Below are 22,293 nucleotides of genomic sequence, written 5' to 3' on the forward strand. Positions count from 1 at the left end.
GTCACACCGAGGCCAGCCTGCATCTCCGGGGGGCCACTGGCCCCAAGTCTGTCCGCTAAAGCACCCAGGACGAGAGTCCAGGGGAACGTGGCCCCTGGGCCCACCATGCGCTCAGCCTCCGCGGGGCCCAGAGTGGAGTTTCCGACCGCCAGCTCCCGCTCTTCGGTGGCGGCCATCCTCTGTGCTCCCCGCAGGGGGGGTTCCGCTGCAGGAAGGTCCCTGATGATGTTGCTCCAGGAAAAGTGGGTTTTGAAGAAGCTGAGGGTGTTGCCCAGGTCCCACACGGGCGTCCCCCGGAGTTCATTGTGGCAAGGAGAACAGAGCTCACGGGGCGGCCACTGCACCTTGGGGAACTGGGGGTCCTCGCTGGGGGCCCCTGGGGAGAGAAGTACACACAGGTTGGCTGGGACACTGGGCCCACCCAGAAGCCCAGACCTCATTCTTCCGTTCAGAATGCCAGCTCCCTCATCTGCAAAGAAGGGCTCGCCTTGAAAAGGTCGGGTGGAGAGGAGGCAGACCAAACACTAGCTAGCACTGGGCCTGGACCCCCCGGGGTGAGGGGAGTCCTCCTGACCCGCACCCCAGCACTCCAGTTTCCGTTCCAGTGCTCCCCCATATTTCTTAAAAAATATATTTCTATTGATTTCAGAGAGGAAGGGAAAGGGAGAGGTAGAAACATCAATGATGAGAGAGAATCATTAATCGGGTGCCTTCTGCCTGCCCCCTACTGGGGATCGACCTGCAACCCGGGCATGTGCCCCTGACCAGGAATTGAACCTGGGACCCTTCAGTCTGCAGGCTGATGCTCTATGCACTGAGCCAAACCAGCTAGGGCTCCTCCCCCATATTAACCCAGTCTTCCTTTGTCAGCGTCTCTGCTGGTTTCTACCAGACACGGGAAAGGGTGACTGGGAAGGACCTGGTCTGCAGGCTTTGGTTGGTCTGCTAGTATTTGTCTTGCCATTTTCTGAAATTTTCCAAGTTGTATACAGTGGAGATACGTTACTTTTGTAATTAAGTGGAAAACTTTTTTAAAAGAAGAGTTGGTAGCACATGATTCCACTGCAGCCCTTTGGGGCGGGTGGGAGTTAGTGCAGTCCCCCCCAGTGGGCCCTGAGGGGTGGGTGTGGGGAGGCCTGGGCCCTGGACGGGAAGATAGTGAGGAGCTGCCCTGCCCACCAGGCAGCTGGGACCCCAAGCAGGGCCGGGCTATGGGCAGAACCCAGGCTGAGCCCGGGGGCCTGCCAGGAGCCCCTCGCTCAGCGTCGCCAGGGAATGCCAATCTGCCCATCTCCTGTGGAGGAGGCACCGCTCCCGAAGGGTTTAATAGGAGAAAAGAAGTTGCTGGTCAGAATGAAGCCACGGAGGAGACCCAGAAGCAGATGGTTGTATTGGGGAGGGGGCGGCAAGTGGATTCCAAGGGTCCGGTGAGAAGTGGGGAGCAGACCTTGCAAAGTGAGGGCTCAGCCTGTGCCTCCCCTCCCACCACTGGGATTAGTTGTAATGGAAGGGACCCCCCACACTCAGAGAGGGTAGGGAACGGCCTTCCTTAGGTCCCTCAGAGAGGCCTGGCTCCTGGCCCACCAGCAGCAGCTGGGCCCCGAGGGAAGCTGGAAGCCTGCAGGGGTCATAGGGCTAGAAGGTCAGATGGAGCATTTGGTGGCAGGGGTGGGGCGGGGAGGGCAGGGGTGGGAGGAGACAGGCACGTGTCTTCTTTTCAAAGTCCACCAGGAGGCCCCAGGAGACCAAGACCAAGTGCAGCTGCCTGCACCACCACCTGCTCCATGCAGCTCCTCCACCCTCCCCTGCCCTAGGCCTTGTCCCCACCCACCACCCCTGGGCGGTCTGTGGTCTGTCCCAGTCACGCATACTCCCCTCTCCCCACAGACAAGCCCAGGCTCCCGCCCACAGATGGCTCCCTCCCCACCTGCTAGTCGGTCACCCGGAGATGAATGCTTTTGCCTACTGGACCCATCGGACTCCTGTGCCCAGGGAACAGAAGCACTGCCAACAAGGGAACTCAGCAGGCCAGGCCCCCCGGTGAAATCAGTCCTCCTTATTCTTCTAGAAAGAACCTGGTCTTTCTTTTCCCGCCCATTTTATCATTAGACTCCTGGGGGGGGGGGGTGGGGGTAGAAAAGCCCAGTTCTCATTTTCCTGTTGGTCTGAGTAAGGGGCCAATAGCCAGAAAGCAGGATGGGGAGACAGGAAAGGGACCCCACCAGGCCAGAGGGAGGGGCCCTGGTGCAGGGGGAAAGGAGCAAGGGCATCAGAAGAGCGGGTCTTAGAGCAGCGGTTCTCAACCTGTGGGTCGCGACCCCTTTGGGGGTCGAACGACCCTTTCACAGGGGTCGCCTAAGACCATCGAAAAACACATATATAATTACATAATGTTTTTTGTGATTAATCACTATGCTTTAATTATGTTCAATTTGTAACAATGAAATTGGGGGTCACCACAACATGAGGAACTGTATTAAAGGGTTGCGGCATTAGGAAGGTTGAGAACCACTGTCTTAGAGGGTCAAAGCCTTGATTTCCTCATCTGGAAAATGGGTGTAATGGTACTGATACACATAAATGGGTCTAGTCTCACCCCTCCATCCACTGGGACATGTGAAAGGCTCTGTGCACTGTGAAACGCTGTGACACACGGGGTGTTGTCACTTGGGGGACGACAAGTGTCCCGTCTCCTAACTCTGATCCAGGACTCCACAGTCCCCCCCATCACCCTCCCTCTGCAGGTGACACTGGCCTTGGAGGTGGCCCTTCCTTACCTGCGAGGCGAGCATTGACCTTGTTGTGGCTGGACCACAGCCAGAGAACAGCGCTGTCCCGACTGCCCACCCGGTGCATGGAGGCAGCAGCCATCTTCTCAAAGTGGCCAGCACAGTCTCGACAGCCGAAGAAGAAGCGGACGTAGCCCCGGATGGCCTGGAGGACCTCCTGGGCCTTGGCTGTGGGGAGAGGAGACGCCTTCACAGGGGCCCTTCAGACTGTCTGCCCCTGCCAGCCCCACCCCCTTCCCTCCACCGGCCCACATGGCCGCCTCTGCACGGGACCCCAGACCCCGGCCCATCCCATGAGGCGCCTAGGGTCTCCTTGCCTACTGGTCTCCACCTCCCAAGGGTCACTTTAGAGCTGACTCCATCTCCTCCCAAACTCCTAACTCCCTGTGTCTCACCTCTGCCACTGACGCAGGCCCTGTCACTTATTAAAGTCCCAACTTGTCTGCAGGACACTCAGCCTCCTTGAGAAGTGGCTAGAGAGGGAGGCAGGGCCAGAGCGCCCACCCCTCAACCCCTCTGCCCGCCCCCCGCACCCTCCATGGCCCCACTGCTTTGTGCTTCCTATTCTGACTTGCTCCCCATTGCACCTCATCCCTTGGGCTTAGGACCAGGAGTCCATCCTGATCTGGCCTGCACACCCTCTAATGTGTCTCCACCTCCCGTCCCCCCACCCCATTCCCTCCTATGGGCCCTGTGGACTGGCATCAGCACAGGCCTGATGATTCCCCACACCTTCCTGCTCTGACACTGGGCTCCTCCCTGAAGATACCAATGCTCCCCTCCCCCCACTCCATATACCTGAGGGCTGGAGGCAGGGAAGTGGCCTCGGGCGGTTCCTTCCTGCTGCAAAACCCCCAGCCCTTCAAAATGCATCTAGTCTCACCCCTCCATCCACTGGGTCATCCGCACGTTGACCCCCACGGCCAGGCATTGTTCCTGGCAGCATCAGCGCCCACACCCAGCCATGCCTTGGCGCTCTCCTCCTGCATCCACCCCAGTCGCCCACCACCCTCAACCTGCATTGCAACAGTCTTCACCTCCTCCGCCTGCCTGTCTCCGGACCTCCTCCCTTCTCACCTCCTTTAAGATTTTACTCCTGCAAATATCTTATTTTGTTATTGCATCATCACCTTCTCCCTTAATACGACATCATTCCAACTTCAGTGACGAAATCCCTTCTCTGACCCGTTACACCCCAGTGACTCCCCTCGCATTATCTCCAGTTTCTTCCCTGCTCTTGTTCTCTTCCAGCTCAATCCAACCAGGCTTTTCTCGCCACTAAACCACAGACAGCTCCTGCCAGAAAGGTCCCCAGGCCAGCGGCACAGGGCACCCACTCGGCTGACTGTCTCGAATCGCTCTATTGGGGACGCCCTCTTGAAACCTCGGGGGCTGCACCTTCTTTGTCTCCTTTGCTGGCCCTGCTCCGCGAGCCCAGGCCCAGATGCTGCAGAGCCCAGAGCTCAGGCCTCCGCCCTCTTCTCTGTCCACCCCCCCCCCCGTGGGCTCACCCAGTCCTCGGCTTTAACTGTCCCCCGTGTGCTAATGACCACGAGATGTGCATCTGCATCCTGGACCTCTCTCCAGAACTCCAGACTCAACTGTCTACCTCTCCATTCAGATGTCTCATGGGCACTTCCCTGCCCCCGCCCCCCGTCCACTCCCCATTCCCCACCCCTGCCTCCAGTCTTCCCATTTCTCGGCTCATAGGACCATCATCTGCCATATGTTCAGGTCTAACAACTCCGGGTTCCACCCTGAGTCCTAGATCATGCATATGCTTCACCCAATCCATCGCTGAGTCCCATCAGCTCCACCCCAAGTCCGACCCACTTCCTCCATGTGCACACCTCCAGCTCTGGTCTGGGCCTCCACTGCCTATCCTGGACTAACCAGAGGCAGAGCTTCGGAATCGGCTGCCCTGCCGCCACCTCCCCCACTGCAGCCCACCCTCCGCCCGGAATCCTTCTCAGGCACTGATCATTCGCATCGTGCCCTGCTTACACTCGCCAAGGGTTCTCGAAATGCTAAACCGATCCAAACCCCGCGCCCACCTCCTCTGCTGCCTCTCCCTGCAGGCTGCACCACACTGGCCTCCCTCTGGCCCCCTACATGCCAGGCTTGTGCTCTGCACCCTAGTCCTGGGCCGGTGTGACAGGCTGACTAAAACCCGGGCTGAAGTCCTAACTCCCGCCCTAACGCCGTGGCTGTATCTGGACACAGGGTCTTTAAAGAGGTGATGATGTTAAATGAGATCATTAGGGCGTGTCCTGGCTGGTGTCCTTGTAAGAGAGGAAACCAGGACACAGCCACGCACACAGTGAAGACACAGGGAGGGGATGGCCACCTGCAAACCCAGAAGAGGCCTCAGCAGAAATCGACCCTGCCAACACCTTCACCTTGGACTTCCAGCCTCCACAACTGTGAGCAATAAACTTCTGTTGGTTAAGCGCCCCCCCACCCCCGCTCCGCCCCGTGTGTGGCACTGGGTCATGGCGGCCTAGCAAACCAATTCGGTCTAGAAGTGTCTCCCAGCTGCTTCCTGCCCCATGCAGGTCTCCGCACAGGTCATCTCCCCAGAACAGCCTCCCCCAATCCCCTCTAAACACAGCAGCCCCTCCCCTGGGCCCTCTCACACCCCACTTGGCTCTGTCCTCTTCACAGCACTCATTGTCCTAACGGAATGGTCTATTGTGCGTTTACTGTCGTTTCCTGCCACTGGAATACTGTCCCCTTGGGACAAGGACTTCCACCTCGTACTGCTGTGCCCACCGCTGTGGCAGGGCCCGGCACGTGGGAGACATTCCGCAAACACTGGCTGACACAGTGATGGCTGGCTGTCCCCACACCCGGCAGCTCCCCTAGTTCCCTGTCTCTGTTGGGGATGGGATGCTCTTCCTTCCGAGCTCAACTCCTGTTCTTCTGTAAAACACAGTATCAACGGAGCCACTGGAAAACGGAGTTGGAGCTGCCATCCCAGAGGAGCTGCCGTGCCCGTCTTAGGCCTCAAATCTCTGGAATGGGCTTAAAGCAACATTACGTCTCAAGGAACTGCTTGCAAATATGACCAAAAAACAAAACAAAGCAAAGACATGACTACTGTGCCGATGGCTCCCAGACTGGAAATTAAAAACCTTCTTTAGAATTAGCATCTCTACGTTGGCTGATCTGCACCAACAGAAATGCCTCCTTCACGGATGTAACTGTTCTCCATCCCGTCCTCATAAATGCCCCAATCAGCATGCACGTGGGTTTCTACCTGAATCAGTGCTTCCCAAGTAGGTCTTCTTTTCATCCTTTTTAAAATCTCAAGTAAGTGCTTGTTGCCTCTCCCTTTGGCCTGTTATTTTTAAGTTAGCACAACTCACTCGCTTACCCTTCCAGACAGGGGGAGCACCTCCTTTCTCTCTGAACAACCTTCTCGCCCCCTTGGCTCCTGGCCCACTCCACCTCCCACCTGTCCCACGTCCGCCCGGAGCAGGGACTGTCTCTTTTCCACCTCCGCCTCCTCCAGGCTGAGCCAGGGCCTGACATGACCCTGGTCCCCGGTAAACGTGGACTGGGCTGGACTGGGCCACCCTTTTGGTCGCTAGGCGGAGGGGTGAGGTAGGCGGACCGTGGAGCGCAGCTGCACAGTTTGGGGAGGGATCAGGACGGGAGGGGCGAGGTGTCCCCCAGCTTCCCCTAGAAAACGATTTTTCAGCGGGAAGCAATAAAACTATTCAAAGCACGTGGTATCAGCCATGTAAACTGTGAAATAGACACAGTTCTTTTCTTTATAGGAGTATAGAAGATGGAACCACTCGTTTTTCACGAAGACTGAAAACGAAGCAAGCTTATGGCTCCCAGGAAGCCAGGGAGAGCCTGAGGCCTGAGTTTGTGGGGCACCATCCCAGAGCAGGGGCAGGACGGGTTGGCTCTTCCAGGTCCGCCCCCATGGTCCCATGCTGGTTGTGTCAGAATCCCCTAAAGAGGGGCCTGTAGCGGGGAGCCAGTGGAGGCAGGACAGGGCCAGGCTGAGGCCTGGGGGTGCACAGGCCCCGAACTCACCTGTTTCTTGAGAGCGATCGACATTGTGCCGTGTTGCCTGCACGGTCAGGAAGTGGAAGAGGACCCACAGGGAGCAGGGAAAGCCCCGAAAATGTGGCTCGCTCCCCTGGCAGCCGACCCAGTTCACCTTCTTGGCAATCACAACGCCCTAAGGGACACAGACGAACGTGAGGGCACACACGGAAACGGGAAAGGATGGAGATGGGAAGGGAAGCTTCCAGGAGACCGACCGGAAGGTCTGCTCACAGCCTAAGACGAATGAGCTCCCTCTCTCAGGCCACCACCTCGAGTGGCATTTCCCTTCCTCTGGCCACACCCCCCAAAGGAGCATCAGAGCTGAAAAGCTGTGACGCAGGTCAACCCACATGCTTATTCCAGTTTCAACTTCTCCATCTATAAAACGAGGGGCTGTTCTTGGAGGTTTACTGTCCAGCTTTGACATCCTCCGAGTCTGTATGGCTCTGCCCCCTGCTGGCTGCCCTGGCCCACCTTCACGAACAGCCGTGAGCGGCCTGGAGAGGCAGAGGAGCCACGCTGAGTGAGCAGCCCCGGTGCTTGGAGGCCACAGGGGGCAGCTGTTAAAAATGGTCACAACCAGTGTCTCCCAATCGCTTTTAAATCCCAACCCAACCACGCATGGGCCTAGACGAGTGACTTTGCCTCAGTTTCTTCATCTGCTAAATGGGGATAATACCCACCTTCAATTAATGTTGGGGGATTAAGATATGCATGTAAAGAGCTCGACAGTAACTTACTAATGATCAATGGAAAGACCCAACCAAGATCACTGATTCCTTCCTGAATGCAAATGGGTAGAGGTCAGAGGTCAGCGTTACCCCTCCACTCCCACAGTCACAGAGATGGGAGAGGATCTTCCACTGCTGCCCCGACTCACCTCCTTCCTGTTTTCCAGGGCAGTCTGAAAGAAACCGTAGGGAATTTTCTTCCTCTGCTGCTTCTGGAGCCAGTTGTTGACGGAGTGCAGGAAGTTCTGTACCAAAGGTTGGCCGGGGAAGTACTAGGGGAGAAACAAGTGCAATATGGAGGTGAGAACCCATCCCCCAGGGCCCCCAGCCCTGGGGTGGGGGGCAAAGTGGGCCAAGGTGGGAAAACATTCTGCCTAAGACACAGATGTGGCTCCTCACCACCTTGGCTCTGGGCACCTGGTGAGGGGAGGAGGAAGGGTGGGGGAGGAGACAGGCTGGAAGTGGGGCTGTGCCCTGAAGGCCTCCTCCTCCCGAGGCTGGGGCTCCTGTGTGGACCCCTGACCGCACGCTGCCACGGGGAGAGGGCTGCTGGGACCCTGGGGACCTTCCACAGGGCAGCTGACTGGCTGACTGACCGACCGGCTGGGCGAGGCTGGCCAGCAGCCTTTCATCTGTATTCCACGCTGCCAGTGGGGCCGAGGCCGCCCACGGGCTCATAGCCAAGATCCCAATCTTGATGGCAACTCCCAGTAGTCTCTGAGGAACACGAAAAGCTGCTCTGACAAAAAGTCAGCTCAAATCTGATTAGTATCAGCACTTTAAAGCCACAGAGACCCCAGGGAGGAGGACAGATATGTGTGTGCGTGCGAGTGCATGTGCACAAATGCACGGGGGCCGGGGCAGGAGTGAGGGGGCACAGCTGAGCAGGTCAGGAGGACAACAACGAGAAGCCTGCAGAGGACAATTCGAGCAAAGGGGACCATGTGAGAGAGGAAAGGTTCTGGAGATCCGAACGATCACTGAACAGAAAAACCTGCCAAATGACCAGTTTCCTGGGAAAACCATTCCCTAATCTTATCAGCCCTCCTGGTCAGGACACGTCCCCCGAGGGAGAACCGGGAAGAAACCTGGGCTCGGACACGCTGCCTCTCGCTCAGCTCACACAAGCTCTGGCTCTCAGCACAGATTTACAGCTTCAAGTCAGCATCCCTCCCTGACCTTCGCCCGACATCCGGTCTGGGAACCTTCTGCCCGCTAAGCCCAGGGTGTCAGGAGGAAGGATGAATTAAGGGGCTCTGGGCGACAGGGAGGCACCCTCTCTGCTGAGAGCAGGGGAACCCTGGTGACCACACGCCACCCAGTGGCCAGTCCTGCCAGACACTCATGTGAGAGAGCAGAGAGCGCCCCAGCTCAGGCAGGCAGGGGCAGGGGCGATGAGAGTGCCTCCCACCAGGCACAGTGGGGCTGAGGCAGGGGGAGCTCTGTGGCCCTCCTTGCTCTCGGTGCCCCATGCACGTGGGGGGTGAGGGCTTGGGTTGGATGACATGTGGGTGCAAGTCTCAGCTCGGCCGCCCGCTGGCTGAAGGGCCTGGGACAAGGTGCTTTCCTCCCCGGGCCTTCCTCCCCTCCCGAAGATGGGATCCCCACCCTGTGGTTTGCTATAAGAATTACAAACGAGCTAATATACAAAGAGCACTTCGCAGAGACGGGCACCCTGTCCGAGCTCACGAAATGGTAGCTGCTGCTATTGTCACTGCGCAGGACGAAGCTGCCCACAGAAGGGCAGGGCTGAAATGGTCCGCAGTCTCCAGGGATGTGGGCCGGCTCAAACGGGCCCTCTGCTCTCAGTCCTGCACAGCTGGGCGCCCCTCTGTGCTGAGGCCAGCCTGTCCTCTCTGAGCCCTGGCTTCGGGCAGGGCGGGAGGTGGCCTTCATTCCCAAACTCATTCCCAGCTCCTGCTGAGGGCAGGGGCTCAGCCGGTGCCATCGAGAGGGTGCTGTTTAAGCCTCTGCCCGGCTCCAGCATTTCTGGGACCCATTCTTCCCCTCTGGCTGCAAACAGTCCCCCTGGGGCCAAACAAGACATAGTTTCCCTGGGCGGTCCTTTGTGGAGGACCAGCCTGGGGCGAGGGGTGCTCGTCTCTTTCTGAGCGACGCCTGCGAAGCACCCTGGGTGTCAGGTGGGCAGCACACAGAGCCACCCAGGACGTCCTGCCTCTGACTCTCTGGGCCAGCCAGCCCAGGCCTCAGCAACTTGGGGACCCAGCAGCTCACAGGGCGTCGGAGGAAAGGCCTCTATTATCAGAATGGGCTGGAGGACAGGGCTCCACATGGGGGGACCTCAGGCAGGGCCAAGGGCTGTCTTGCCTGGGACGGTAACAGGTAACAGCACTGTGATGAGCGCTGGCGACCTCAGGGGCCCTCCGTGTCATCACACATGGGGGTGACTAAGCCAAGTGAGCAGAAGGCCAGGCCGGCCAGGTGGGCAGAGGGACCAGACTGGAGGGCAGTTCGCGAGGAGAGGAGCGGTCACTCCCAGAGGTGACAGCCCGGCTGCCCGCAGACCTGCCCCCGGAAGCTCAGACCTGGCGCCCAGGGCTGAGGATGCTGAGTCAGCGGTCAGGCTCTGAAGGGGACCGGAGCGCGGATCTGACTCAGCCGCCCTCAGCGGCCAGAGCCAGGGGTTGAAGTAGGGCTCCTGGCAGATACAGAACCAGAGAGGACACAGGGAGGGAGCAGCAGGCAGGTGCAGAGGGAAGAGGCAGCCCACACCCCACCTGCAGAGGAGCACGGGGCATGGCAGAAGGCACAGGCTCTGGAGCCCGACTCCCCAGTTCACATCCCCGTCACCTCCTGTCACACCTCCTCCTGCCGGGAGGTGGAGGCCTCGGGCAAGGCTCCTGAGCACCCCGGGCCCCTTCACTGGGGGCGATGCTCTCCACCCTGCAGCCAGGAGAGGAGGGGGATTAAATGCCTGGCACACAGCAGGCCCTCCGTTTGTAGCAGCCACATTTCAGGGCGTGGCCTCGTGGGCAGGAAGGAGGAAGGCCCGGCTCGGGCTTGGCACCTGGGCCTGGCTCTGCTCAGGGTCTGGGAGGGCACAGGCGATTCAGAGGCTCATTCCCTCACTGCGGCGCCCACGGGTCCCGCTTCCCAGTGACCACAGCAGGCAGTGAGGCCACGCTCCAGGGTTACCCCCGAGGCCGCTGGGAAATCCCCGGACATCTGGCCCGTCCCACCCACGCCCCTGCACAGGGCTGCCCCTGGCAGTGCGGGCTGACGGGCATGGCTGAGGCTGCAGGGCAGCAGCCCACGGTGGCCTAGAACAGCCGTGGGGTCAGAGGTCCAGCCAGACCATGGGCTCCCGAGGGAGGGGCCGGGCTGCGTGCGCACTGGCCCTCGGGGAGCTGCGCAGACGTGGGCCAGGGCCCGCTCACCTGCGCCAGGACTGCCACAAACTTTTTCAGGGCCACCAGGCGCTGCCCCTCCAGGAGGGAAAACTTGCCCACTTCCACCCGCAGGATGTAGTGCAGTGCGGACTCCAGGTCAGCCATGTAGATCTTGGAGCTGAGGACCCAGAGCGGGCAGAGAGAGAAAGGGGTGTTAGCCACGGGGCAGGCGGGGAGGCGGCCCAGGGCTAAAGGGAGAGACCAGGAAGGCCACCACTGGTGGTCCCAGAGTCCTGTAAGCTGGCTCTGGCCTCTGCTAGTAACTGTGGCCTTTTATTGAATGTCTGTGAGCCTCAATTCCTCATCTGTACGATGGGATAATAAACTGCTCACAGGTAGGCAGCTGAGGGGATGAAATGAAAACACAAATATGTACCCCCAGCAGCTCTGGGCATGGAGTAGGGGTTCCCCTCTGCGGCCCAGGGCCAGCCCTTCCATGACTCACGAAAGGTGTCTCAACTTCCTCAGGCCACTCGAGGAAGGTTGAGTTTTATTCTCAGTCTGAACAAAGACCCCGAGTCAGACAGACAGTCCCACACAGTGCGGCTCTGAAAGGGCTGGGCACGGGGGGCAGGCAGGGCTCCGTTCACATCTCCTGGCTGGACCAGCCGGGGGAGGCTGCAGGCTCCAAGCTGGCTGCTCTACCCTGGGGCCCACTCACTGGGGTCTGGGCTCAGGGCGCTGATGGGCAGAGCTCCTCGAGTGCTGGCTGCTGAGACCCGAGTCCTGGCCTCAGTTCTACAGGGGCTACCTCTGGGAGCTGGGCCACCTCACTCTACCCCCTGGGCCTCAGGGTCACCCTACCCCCTGGGGTTGAAAGGAGCCAACAAGGTCAGCTCACAGGGGCGGGGGCGGGGGCACTGTGACCACCTGCACTTGACTCTCGTGGAAAGTCTCCTGTCTGCTCCACGTGGTGTCCCTGGCCTCAGTTTACCTCTCCAGCCTGATGTTCTGCCTGAGGAGTGGCCTCATGACTGAGAGGGAGAATGCATGGAAGGTGCCGGCACAAAGCTTGGCACATGAGGCCAGTGAGTGTCACCTAGGACCGTCCCAATGCTCTGAGTCATCATAATGTGAATGGTCATGACGACCATTCCAACCTGTTAGTGTCGCTTTCCTGCTCCCGATTTACTAAAATCCTCTCCGTCGGCACTTTCCACCCTTGAAGTCCCCGAGGCTGGGGTGCCAATTCCTTCGGGAAGTCAGATGGCCTTTCCCCCGTTCTCTCACGCAGCCCCCTTTCTAATGTGCTTGGTTTGCCGCTGGGTGTTGGCACAAGAGGTTGACAGCCTTGTCCCTCTGCCCCAAAAGCAGGGATTCTACCACAAGAGTGGAGTCTCAGCACCTCAGAGAGAAGAGTAGCTTTCTCCTGCTTACAACTGTGCGCAAAGACACAGGCCACCTCCACGTGCAGTGAGCTCCCCGCCTGGCCCTGTGGCTCAGGTGGCTGGGCGTCATCTGTGCACCGAAATGTTGCGGGTTTGATTCTCGGTTGCGGGCTTAATCCTTGATGGGAGGGCGTGCAGGAGGCAGCCAATCAATTTCTCTCTCATATTGATGTTTCTCTCCCTCTCCCTCTCCCTTCCTCTCTTTCTAAAAGACAATTTAAAAATCTTTTTTTTTAAGTAGTGAGCTCCCAACACCAGAACATTCAAGTGAAGTTGGTGCCTTCCTAGAAGGAAGCTGGGGAGGGGCTGCGTGGGCCGCACGCCATCTGCTGGTGCATCTGTATCACACTGCCTCGCACGCAGCAGCCCTCAAAACGACTTGCTGCCCTGGCTGGTTTGGCTCAGTGGATAGAGTGTCAGCCTGCGGACTGAAGGGTCCCAGGTTCGATTCCGGTCAAGGGCATGTACCTTGGTTGTGGGCACATCCCCAGTAAGGGGTGTGCAGGAGGCAGCGGATTGATGTTTCTCTCTCATCGATGTTTCTAACTCTCTATCCCTCTCCCTTCCTCTCTGTAAAAAATCAATAAAATGTATTAAAAAAAACACACAAAAAAACGACATGCTGAAGAAACCACTGCCTGGGTTGGGGGCTGGTTTGGAGGCCACGGATGATCTTTCCAAACCGATTCTACTTGTTTTTAAAGAGAGTTAAGCTTCAGGAGTGTGGGTATTGGGAAGTATTCATTCCATCGCAGGATACAAGGAAATGCTGCTGTTCACACATCCGGGCTCTCCTGGGAGCCCCCAAAGGCCACGGAGGTCGGGGCTAAGACGGCATGTGCTCACCCCATGACAAGGAACGGGGTGTGGTATGAGGGGGCGTCTGTGAGCAGAGGGAAGGCTGGGTGGGGAAGGGTGAGGAAAACGGAGTGGCCTTACCGGTCTGCAACTTTCCACGCGGTGGGAGCGACCGTATTCGCAGTGATTGGCGGAACCGTGGTCTGGGCAGCCTCCCGGGTGGCCCCAGCGAACCTCTGCAGGTAAGCGGTATAGAAGGACCTGGATTCCATAAGCCTGGAGGGGAGAGCGCCACGGAGGAGAGGTGGTGAGTACAGACACACAGAACCCAGAGCCAACTCACGGCAGGAGCGGAGGCAGGGGCTCATGGGACAGAATGTTCACCAAGAAATAGCTGATCTTGGTTCAGTCTCAGCCACAGTGAGGTCAAAGCCGGGCACCTATGCCTCACTTTCACCTTCCTAGTCACTGTTCACGCTGATGACAAACCCTATGTGCAAACGCAGCTCGCCTGCCCTGAGAGGCGGTGGGCCGAGCACCTCGGGCCCGTGGTCCTGCCCAGGACAGGACAACACCTTCCCGAGACCAAAGGTGCAAAGTGGCGCTGACCACAAGGAAGCTCTGAGGAGCCAGAGGGGACACCGCTCCCCAAGGAAGTCATGGAAGTTTCAGAGTGATTTTCAAAAGCGAGCAACAACAGATAAACCAGGAACACGCTCAAATCCTTTTGATTTGTTTCTCTCTCCTGATAGAGAGGGGCTCACAGGGGAGGCGGTGTCCCCTGGCCGGGGCCCGGGAGGGCGGCTGAGAGGACAGTGGCAGTGTGGGGGGACCCAGGGGAGCTGGCATCGGGAAGCATCGCTTTCCACTCCGCTGACCTGGCCCGATGTTTATCAATGAGCAGATGGCTCGGAAGCAGCGTCGTCACAAACAATTTTCCCCTCCACCAGCTCCCAGTGAGGAAACAATGCCCCCCGCCCCTGATCTCACTCATTTGTAGAATATAATCAACAAGGCCCAGGCTGCCTGGTGATCGGGCCAGCGGGGCACGTGGCCGCCCTGCCCAGCCTCAGCGCAGGGTGGCACTAATGGCCCAGAGGGACAGCTCACTGGGCACCCCAGCGAGCCTTGATCTCCCGGCCCTCGAGCTCCTGCTGGCAGGGCCAGGCCGACATCAATCATCTGCCCAGGGAGGGCACGAAGCACCATCTGGCGCCGTTTAACGGGCCATTCAGCAGCGGCAGCCTGACGGGCCGAGGGTGGCCTGATTGTTTTCTCTTGGCATTTGGAGCTGGCTATTGTCTGGCTCCTAATGAACTTTTCTGCAATTAGGAAACCAAGGGAGGGAGGGTCAGGCATACTTGAGTGCCTGCCAGGCCTGCAGCCTGCCAACGTCCGTCTGGACAGAGGCGGGAGGACAGGGGCAGGGCTGCGGTGGGGACGGTGCCTGGGGCCTGGGGCCCAATGCCTGGGCCCGACACGGTCCCATCCCACAGGCAGACGTTGGCTTCTCCTGCAGAGGGTGCTCCCGGCCTGGCCACGGGCTCCTCGGAAGGTTCCCAGGGGAAGAACTGTCAGCCCCTGAGAAAGCGGGCAGGCTCTCCGAGCAGGAAGGATGGGCACAGGGAGGGAGGAGACTGGGAGGGAAGACCACACTCACACAGGAACCCGGGAGGCAGAGCCGTTCCGAAACAGCACGTAGCAAGACGGGAAGTCGGTGACACCGAACTTGCTCACCACGTCGCCCTCCGTGTTGAGGACCCTGCGTACCGCAATGCCTTCGCGCTGGGACAGGTCCAGAATCACCTGCAGAGACAGCCAGGCAGTTGGGGCCACGCCACAGGGCAGAGGGAGCCCTGACTGCACCTGGGTGGCAGCGCCATCCACTCTACACCTTTCAAATGACAGACTGTTGTGATGAGCCAGTCTCCGGCCACCAACCAAATCCACCCCAGAGGTAACAAGAGCCAAACACTGCCCAAGGGAGGGGCCCGGAACCGCGCGTGCCACACATCCAGAATTTCCCAGGGCAGCCCCAATTTAACATCATTTTCTTCCCAGTGAAAGCAAGTCGTAAAAGGCAAAATAGAACATGGGCTCAATTTACGCTTATTTTCATAAGGTTTTCTAGCTATATTCCAAGTCAGAAAAACATACCGAGTCAGTCATGATGGTTTTATTTTTAGAAAGAAATAGGAAGGGGAACAAGGATATTAGCTAACATCTATTGAGCATGTGTTACGTGCTGTATATAGGCTGCTTCATTTAATCTTCAAAATAACACTATGTAACAGGAACGATCAGCAGACCAGGCTGCCTGGATTGGAACCCTGGTCCCACTGCTTCAACCTCTCCCTGACTCAATTTCCTGACTTGCAGAATTATAACAACAATACCAGCTTTAGGGGATTGAACAGGTTAATTTTATAAACGTGCTCATGACAATGACTAGCAAATAGTAGGTACTGTAAGCATTCATTTAAAAATAGATAGATAAGAAACTATTGTAGATGAAGAAACGGAGGCTTAGAGGTGAACCGTGTTTCCAGGTCACACAGCCAGGGAGAGCCATCGGGCTGCAAAGCTGGGCCCGCCCCCTCCTGCCGCTGAGACGAATCCCCACCCTGAGCACCTCTCCATGGACAGGCTGCAGGGCCCCTGTTCCTGGTTACTCTGGGGACGTGGGGGAGAGGGAGAAGAGCTGATCCCGATGAACACTTATCCATCACTTGCATGTGACAGGCAGGACCCCCGGCCTGGATGGGAGCCCGGGAGGGTCAGGCACGTCTCCACACAGCTCCCCGTGCTTCCCTTCTCAGGGCGAAGGGCCTGGAGACAACGCACAGCTCTCAGCTGAGCTTGATGAGTGTCAGGAGGAAAGCCACTCAGAGCCAACAGCGGTGCTGACCTGCGCCCCACCCCCCCATCTCCTCGGTCCCCGGGCGCTGCCCTGGCACCTCTCCCATGCACTGGCCCGTCCCACCTTTGCGTCTGGAGGACCCGCACGTGGCCTAGTCCACGAGCCGGCGGTGGGAAGGACAGCGCTCTGCGTTAGGCCGGGGGACTGGATCCTCACCCTGCACCCACTCGGTGCCAGCCACGCATCCGGCCCTTTTCCTAAACTGCCTCAGGTGACTTTCCCAACAATCCTCTGAAGAAAGGCAATTATCACTGCTTTACTGACAGGAAAATGAGGCTCAGAACAGTTGAGCAGCTTGATCATGACATATCATGTATGTGATGGAGTGGAACTGCAAACCTGCCTGGTTCTGTAACTGCCTCCCCTGTGAGGGACCCCACTTTCTAATGAAGGACTGAGTGATCTCTGATGTTATCCGCCCCCCAATATATTTCACTCCAATTCTACGGGGATGAGAGGAGGGCCAGGGTGGAGACAGCACGGGCTCTGGAGGCAGGCAGAGCCGGTTCACAAAGCCTGTGCGGCAGTCGATGGCTGTGTGATCTTCGACAGGGTACATGCTCGTCACTGTTAATCGTGAAGATTAGCGGCTCTGTGTGCCAGACTCCAATCCAACGCGCAATAAACTGCAGGTCTTACTGAGGTTGGTTTCGATGAAGGAGATAAACACAGACGCAGGGCACGTGACATACAGGATGGTCAGTGACAGTGCATTAACTTGGTATGGTGACAGAGGTAACTAGACTTTCTGTGATTATTTAAAAATGTATACAAATGTCAACTCACTGTGTTGTATACCTGATGCTAATACAATATTGCATGTCGATTACACTTCGATTAAAAAAGAAAAAGAAAAATATATACAAAGGTTTTAAAACAGGAAGACCCAGCTGCTGCACTTCCCATTTCTCCCAGCAGGGGTCAGGCCTGTGCTGGGTTCATAAGTGAGACATGAATGAGACCCAAGAATTTGGGGGACAGCCTGCTCCTGAACTCACTGGGCTCTCCCCCAAGGGCTATCCAGAAGTAACAAGGAGCCTGAGGGCAGCTCACCTCTCTACCCAGGTAGGAGCCTTTCTTTTCAAAGATCAGGGCCAGGCACTCTTCGTCGTTTCTGGCAAAGAACCCATCGATCTCCTCCAGCCTGCAAGAGACAAGGCGGCAGTCACTCCACAGCTGGTGGGAAAGAAGCCGAAGTGCTGGTGACCCAGCGGACACTGGGCAACAGATACAGCCACACCAATCTCCTCTACTCAAGGCTTCATGGAGGTCACCCCCGCCTGCGCTCCAGGGGGGTGAGGGGGTAAACCAAACCCTTAGTCTCAAAGGACGGTGCCCCTTACCTAACCTTGGCTCTTCATCTCACCCACCTGGCGGGTTTGCTTTGCCATCCTGTCTCTTTAAAAGTCAGGAGGGAGGAGGGGTGGTCTGGGGAGGAGGACGGGGAAGGGACACCTGGAGACCAGTTGTCTATGTTCTGGGTAAGGCCCAGGCGTAGTGAATACGGATTCTGTTGGTTCCCTAGGAGAATGGCGATCAGTAACCCCCGAGACAAGCCTTGGTCGGTGGCAAGTCACTACCGACGGGGGATGTGCTCCTTCCTCTCCTCGAGAAGGCGTAAGAAAGGAACCGAAGAACCAGAAAGTCCTTGGTTCGGGCGCCCGCACACGCTATCTAATCCAACCTCCTTACTTTATGACGAGGAAACAGGCCCAGGCATAGGTGGAAATTAATAAGGTGGCAAATTTTCTTATGTCCCAAAAGCAGAGAAATAAGCTACCGATTATTTTCATAACTCCAAGTTCAACCGAAAATAAATGCCACAAACAAAAATGATTTGTCTCCTGGCTCTACTTAAGAGCAGAACATCATCACACAGCCTAAGAGGCCACAGGTGATGGCAAGTGAGACGGCACGGGGAGGGGGGCTACATCTTCCTGTTACCCCCAACCTAGTTCCCGCCACTGGTGATGTGGTGGTGATCACCTCAAAACAGAAGGCACAGCGTGGGGCCAGCGCTGGCACCCAGCCCAGCGACAGCACAAATGGGTATGCCAGAGTGGGGGGGCCAGAGTGTACCCCAGTCAGCGGGTGGAAAAAGGCGCGGCTCTGGCCCCCGCCTGTCGGGCACATCGTTTGTGCTGTCGCTGGGCAGGGCTCCAGCACTGGCCCCCGTGTTACATAGGGTGTTGCCCTAACTGGCCACAGAGAGGAAGACATGTAGGTTGACAACTGCACCTACAAACCCAACGCACATGACTCCTCATTTTCCCTAAGTCCCCCTCCTCCGGGGGCCTCACGGACACCTGGACCCAGCATGTAGTCTTGGTGTGGTTTGGGTCCCAGGAGGCACCCATGCCAAGCCGGGACCCTGCTCCTTACTTCATCCGTTTCTCAGTGACCGTGTCTCTGCCTCTCATTTTCTCACATCCCTCGTGGTGCATTTTCAGCACCTCATTTTCTTAGAAAAGGGGCAATTCTGGAAGCCTATCTGGAACGCAGATACAGGCCCTCAGCCCCCAGGCCTGACCCTTGGCAGTACAGGGAGCAGAGTCTCACCCCCACCGCAGTCACAGCCACTGCTCAGAAAAAACAATCACCTTCGCTTTCCAGGCACCAGGAAGAACCAACCTGGGTCCCCTTCCTGCGATCCCCACCGCCCTCTCGCCCCTAGGCCTGTGGTCCTGGCCCACAGGGCATCGAGCCCACCCCGTCCCCAGTACCCGGTCGGCTCCAGTGGAGGACAGGCAGGGGGCCACGTGGCTCCATGGGTCTCCAGTGCGTCAATGAGCCTCTCCCGCAGCGTCTGCATGTCAGCTCCAGCCACTATGAAGGAAGACGGACACGGGGAGGGGCGTGAGGAGAGCAGAGGGGATCCAGCGCCCCGTCAGCTTCACCCCCAGAAACAAAGGGCCCAGGAAGAGCAGAGCGTGTCAGGCCTGCTCTGTACTCACAGCCCTGCGCTACGCAAGGGGACTCCTCCCTCAGACCCGAGTCCCTCCTGTCAGGCCCGCACTTCTGATGCCAACCCCTGGCATTGAGGGAGATTCTGGGAACACGGGACCCTCCTCGCTCCCCGGACCCTGGATGGACCAATATGGAAGGGCTTGCCACCCTCTCTGCTCAAGGGCACCTTCCAGCCGGGCCGGAAGGACAGGTGGAAAACACATATGCTGCTTTCCGCCGGGGAACTCCTCACTCTGCAGACCTGGCTGCGCTTTTGTCCCAGCAGAAACCCCCGTACAGAGGGAGGCAGGAGAGGAAGACGTCACCAACGCCCACAGGCCAACGGCAGCCAGGACACCCACCTGCCAACGTCGCTCCAGGGCCACCCTTGGAAAAGGCCTTGAAGAACTGGAAACAAACACACAGGCAGTCAGTGAGTGGCAGGTGCGGCTGAGGGCAAACGGGGTGCCTCCTGGAGCTGCGTTCAGACCCAGCTGCTCATGAAACTGGTGGCTCTGGACAAAGGACCTAAGTTGGTGAGCGCCCGTTTCTTCATGTGGAAAAGCCGATGGAGCTGGATGCAGACTTCCTTCCCCACTGTCCTCGCACCCAACCCCTAACCCGCAGCCTGAGGCGCCGAGGGAGCCTGGAGGCAGCCGCCCACACGCTTGACGGCAGGTGACTGGGCTCACCAAGCCCCAGAGCCAGCACGAACGGCGGGAAGGTGTGCTGCATGAACGAATAGGAAGACCACTGCTACTCTCCCTTGCAGACCCATCTGACAACATAAAGTGAAGTGCGGTCAGACATGCCCTGGAATTGTCAGCCGCCTGCGGAGGCCATCTGTCCTTGTCCCTGGTCTTGGAAAAGGGGGTGGAGGCTGCTGTCTGTCTACTCAACTCCCCCCCTGGCTCAGCCGACGCCCCACGTTCGGTCCTGCTGATGGGTGGGCCGGAGCCTCTGAAGAAATAGGTCTGTAACAGACAGGCCAATTGGACTTACCGCTTTGCCCTTTTCCCACTTACATGACACCCCAGGCCCAGCCTGTCACTCCTGGGTGAGAGGACAGACAGACAGACGGAAGTAAGGGAGCGGCCAGAGTTCAGGAGTCCTGCCAACAGCCACGGAACTGCTGGGAAAGAGCCCGCAGCCGGAAGGGACTTCTCCTGAGGTCCCTAACCTCGGGGCCACTGGGAACACCGTTGGCCGCTGCCTCCAACAGAGTGGCCCCAGGCTGGTGGCGGAGGCGGCCCCTGCTGCACGCTGGCTGTGTGGGCAGTCATGAACCTCTAGGAGCCGACATCTTTACAGCGGGGATGACACCATATATACCATGAAGAGCTGCTGTGAGGAGTCAATGATAATACCTCTAAAGAGCTTAGAACGGTGCCCGGGAAATACGGTAAAGGGGTCACGAAATGTCATCATCATCATCATCCCTCCCCTTGTTCCTGCCTCTTAAACACCAGGTGAGAACATGAATGGAAACTTTCACTCTGGGTGAGAACCACCCACTGCCACCTGCCACGCACACTCCGTGTTCCTAATGGAGTTCTTCGCAGCGACTGAACATTTGGAATGAACAACATCGCATGCTAGCCCGACCCTGGTAAAAACAATCGCGAATGTCTTGGACTGTGACATGAGAGCAAATAGGAAAGCGTGTGCAGGCATTTAGGGCTGACGTGGTCTCACAAAACGCACCTCTCTGTGGTCCGGGTGCTCACACACAGTAACCCCAAGGCTGATCCTTACAGCTGTGGTTTCCATGGCGACGGCACCCCTTCATGCACAGACAGACCAGGCCCCGGCTTGCTCCACAGGCAGAAGACACTCCTGACACCTCGGAGCCTGACACCGCTGGCTTTCCCAGGGCTACAGCTGGCACCTTTGGTGACGGCGAAGGAACACAGTAACGTCCTCACCACCGGCAGGTTACCAGGTGCCTTTAGAAGAGGCGGGCGTTACCGCCATCAAAAGGCAGCCTCCCGGACCTTCTGAAGGCCCAGCCACAGGCGGGCGTGGAGTCAGACAGGAGCCGGGGTTAGCGAGAGTGACCCAGGGGGATGCAGGGACTCCAGGGAAGGGCTCACCCACAATAAGAAATTTTTTGATATTTGCCACCATGGTAAAACAAAGACTTATATTTTTGACATTTATTTTATATATTTAAATGCCATTTAACAAAGAAAAATCAACCAAAAAAAATGAGTTCACCTGTCACCTCTGACACGCGTGTCATAGGTTCGCCATCACTGCCCTAGAACAATGTCACCTTGAGCTCCTTAGGAACTTTTCCTGTCCATTAGTCTTCCCTCTTTTCCCCTTTTCTGCCAGCTTCTCCCCTACGCCTAACAGATGCATGCAGATCCTCCTAATCAAAGCTGTTGTGGGCTTTTTTAAAGAGAAATGACCAGAGGGGAAGGAGCATGGGAACAGAGAGCGGCCCTCTTTCCTCCCCCAGTTCCGCATGGCCTGGTCCCCTGCAGCCAAAAGCTCCCGCCCGAACCGCTTCGCTCCTCCCACTTCCCTTCTCCCTTCTGGCCCAGGACCAGCGCTGGGGTGCGCTCAGCGGACCGGACCGCCTCTGGCCAGTCCAGCGGCCTTCCTGCTCCCGCTGCAGTGTCAGATGCTATCACTGCCTCCCTCCCCCATGGCCAGCATTTGCCATTTTTGTGCCACGTTCTCCTGACACTCTCCTCCTTTGCCTTCAGGTCACCACCCTCCCTCGTGTGCCTGACACGGACCAGGCCTTCCTGGCCACCTTCACGACCGTCCGCTGGCCCTTGTCCCAGTCTCGCCCTTGGCTCCTCTCCGGGCCGCAGCCCTCGCCATGCCCTGCCCACCGTCTCTCCCACAGCCACAGGTCAGATTAAGACGCCCCTCCCCCACACCCCTCATCCAGTGAGCTGACAAGTTCTGTGGACCTGACCTTTGTGAACCCTCAACAGTCCTCTAGGCCAGCCGCCTTGTCCGGATCAAGGCCAACCCCGAGCTCCTGGCCTGCTGTGACAGTCCGTCCCGGTCCTCACTTCGTGCCCTCCCTCGGAAGTTTTAACATGCTCAGTCTTTTCATTCCCCAACCATCTTCCTCTGCCACTTCGCTAACTCCCCTCAGGCATAATTCTGGTCTGGCACGTCACCCCTCCAATCTCTTCCCTGACTCCTCACTGCCAATGAATGATGCCCAGCTCACCACATCCGAGACCTTCCCCCTGACCCCAGGCTTAGCTCCCACTGCCCCCC

General features: G+C 58.0%; 1 protein-coding gene across 1 annotated transcript in view; it reads right to left on the bottom strand.

The window, feature by feature from the left end:
* QSOX1 (quiescin sulfhydryl oxidase 1) overlaps positions 1 to 22,293 on the bottom strand; it is a 34,995-nt gene that overhangs the window by 567 nt on the left and 12,135 nt on the right. Inside the window, exons 3-12 of the mRNA XM_006754528.2 lie at positions 19,410 to 19,455; positions 18,825 to 18,927; positions 17,155 to 17,245; positions 14,842 to 14,987; positions 13,323 to 13,457; positions 10,984 to 11,113; positions 7,735 to 7,857; positions 6,840 to 6,987; positions 2,778 to 2,957; positions 6 to 376 (exon numbers count right to left, since the gene is read on the bottom strand). Coding sequence (XP_006754591.1) covers positions 6 to 376; positions 2,778 to 2,957; positions 6,840 to 6,987; positions 7,735 to 7,857; positions 10,984 to 11,113; positions 13,323 to 13,457; positions 14,842 to 14,987; positions 17,155 to 17,245; positions 18,825 to 18,927; positions 19,410 to 19,455 — 1,473 coding nt within the window. The remainder of the gene's footprint in view (positions 1 to 5; positions 377 to 2,777; positions 2,958 to 6,839; positions 6,988 to 7,734; positions 7,858 to 10,983; positions 11,114 to 13,322; positions 13,458 to 14,841; positions 14,988 to 17,154; positions 17,246 to 18,824; positions 18,928 to 19,409; positions 19,456 to 22,293) is intronic.

Source organism: Myotis davidii, unplaced genomic scaffold, assembly GCF_000327345.1.
Source record: "Myotis davidii unplaced genomic scaffold, ASM32734v1 scaffold591, whole genome shotgun sequence".
In the NCBI taxonomy this organism is placed as follows: Eukaryota; Metazoa; Chordata; class Mammalia; order Chiroptera; family Vespertilionidae; genus Myotis; species Myotis davidii.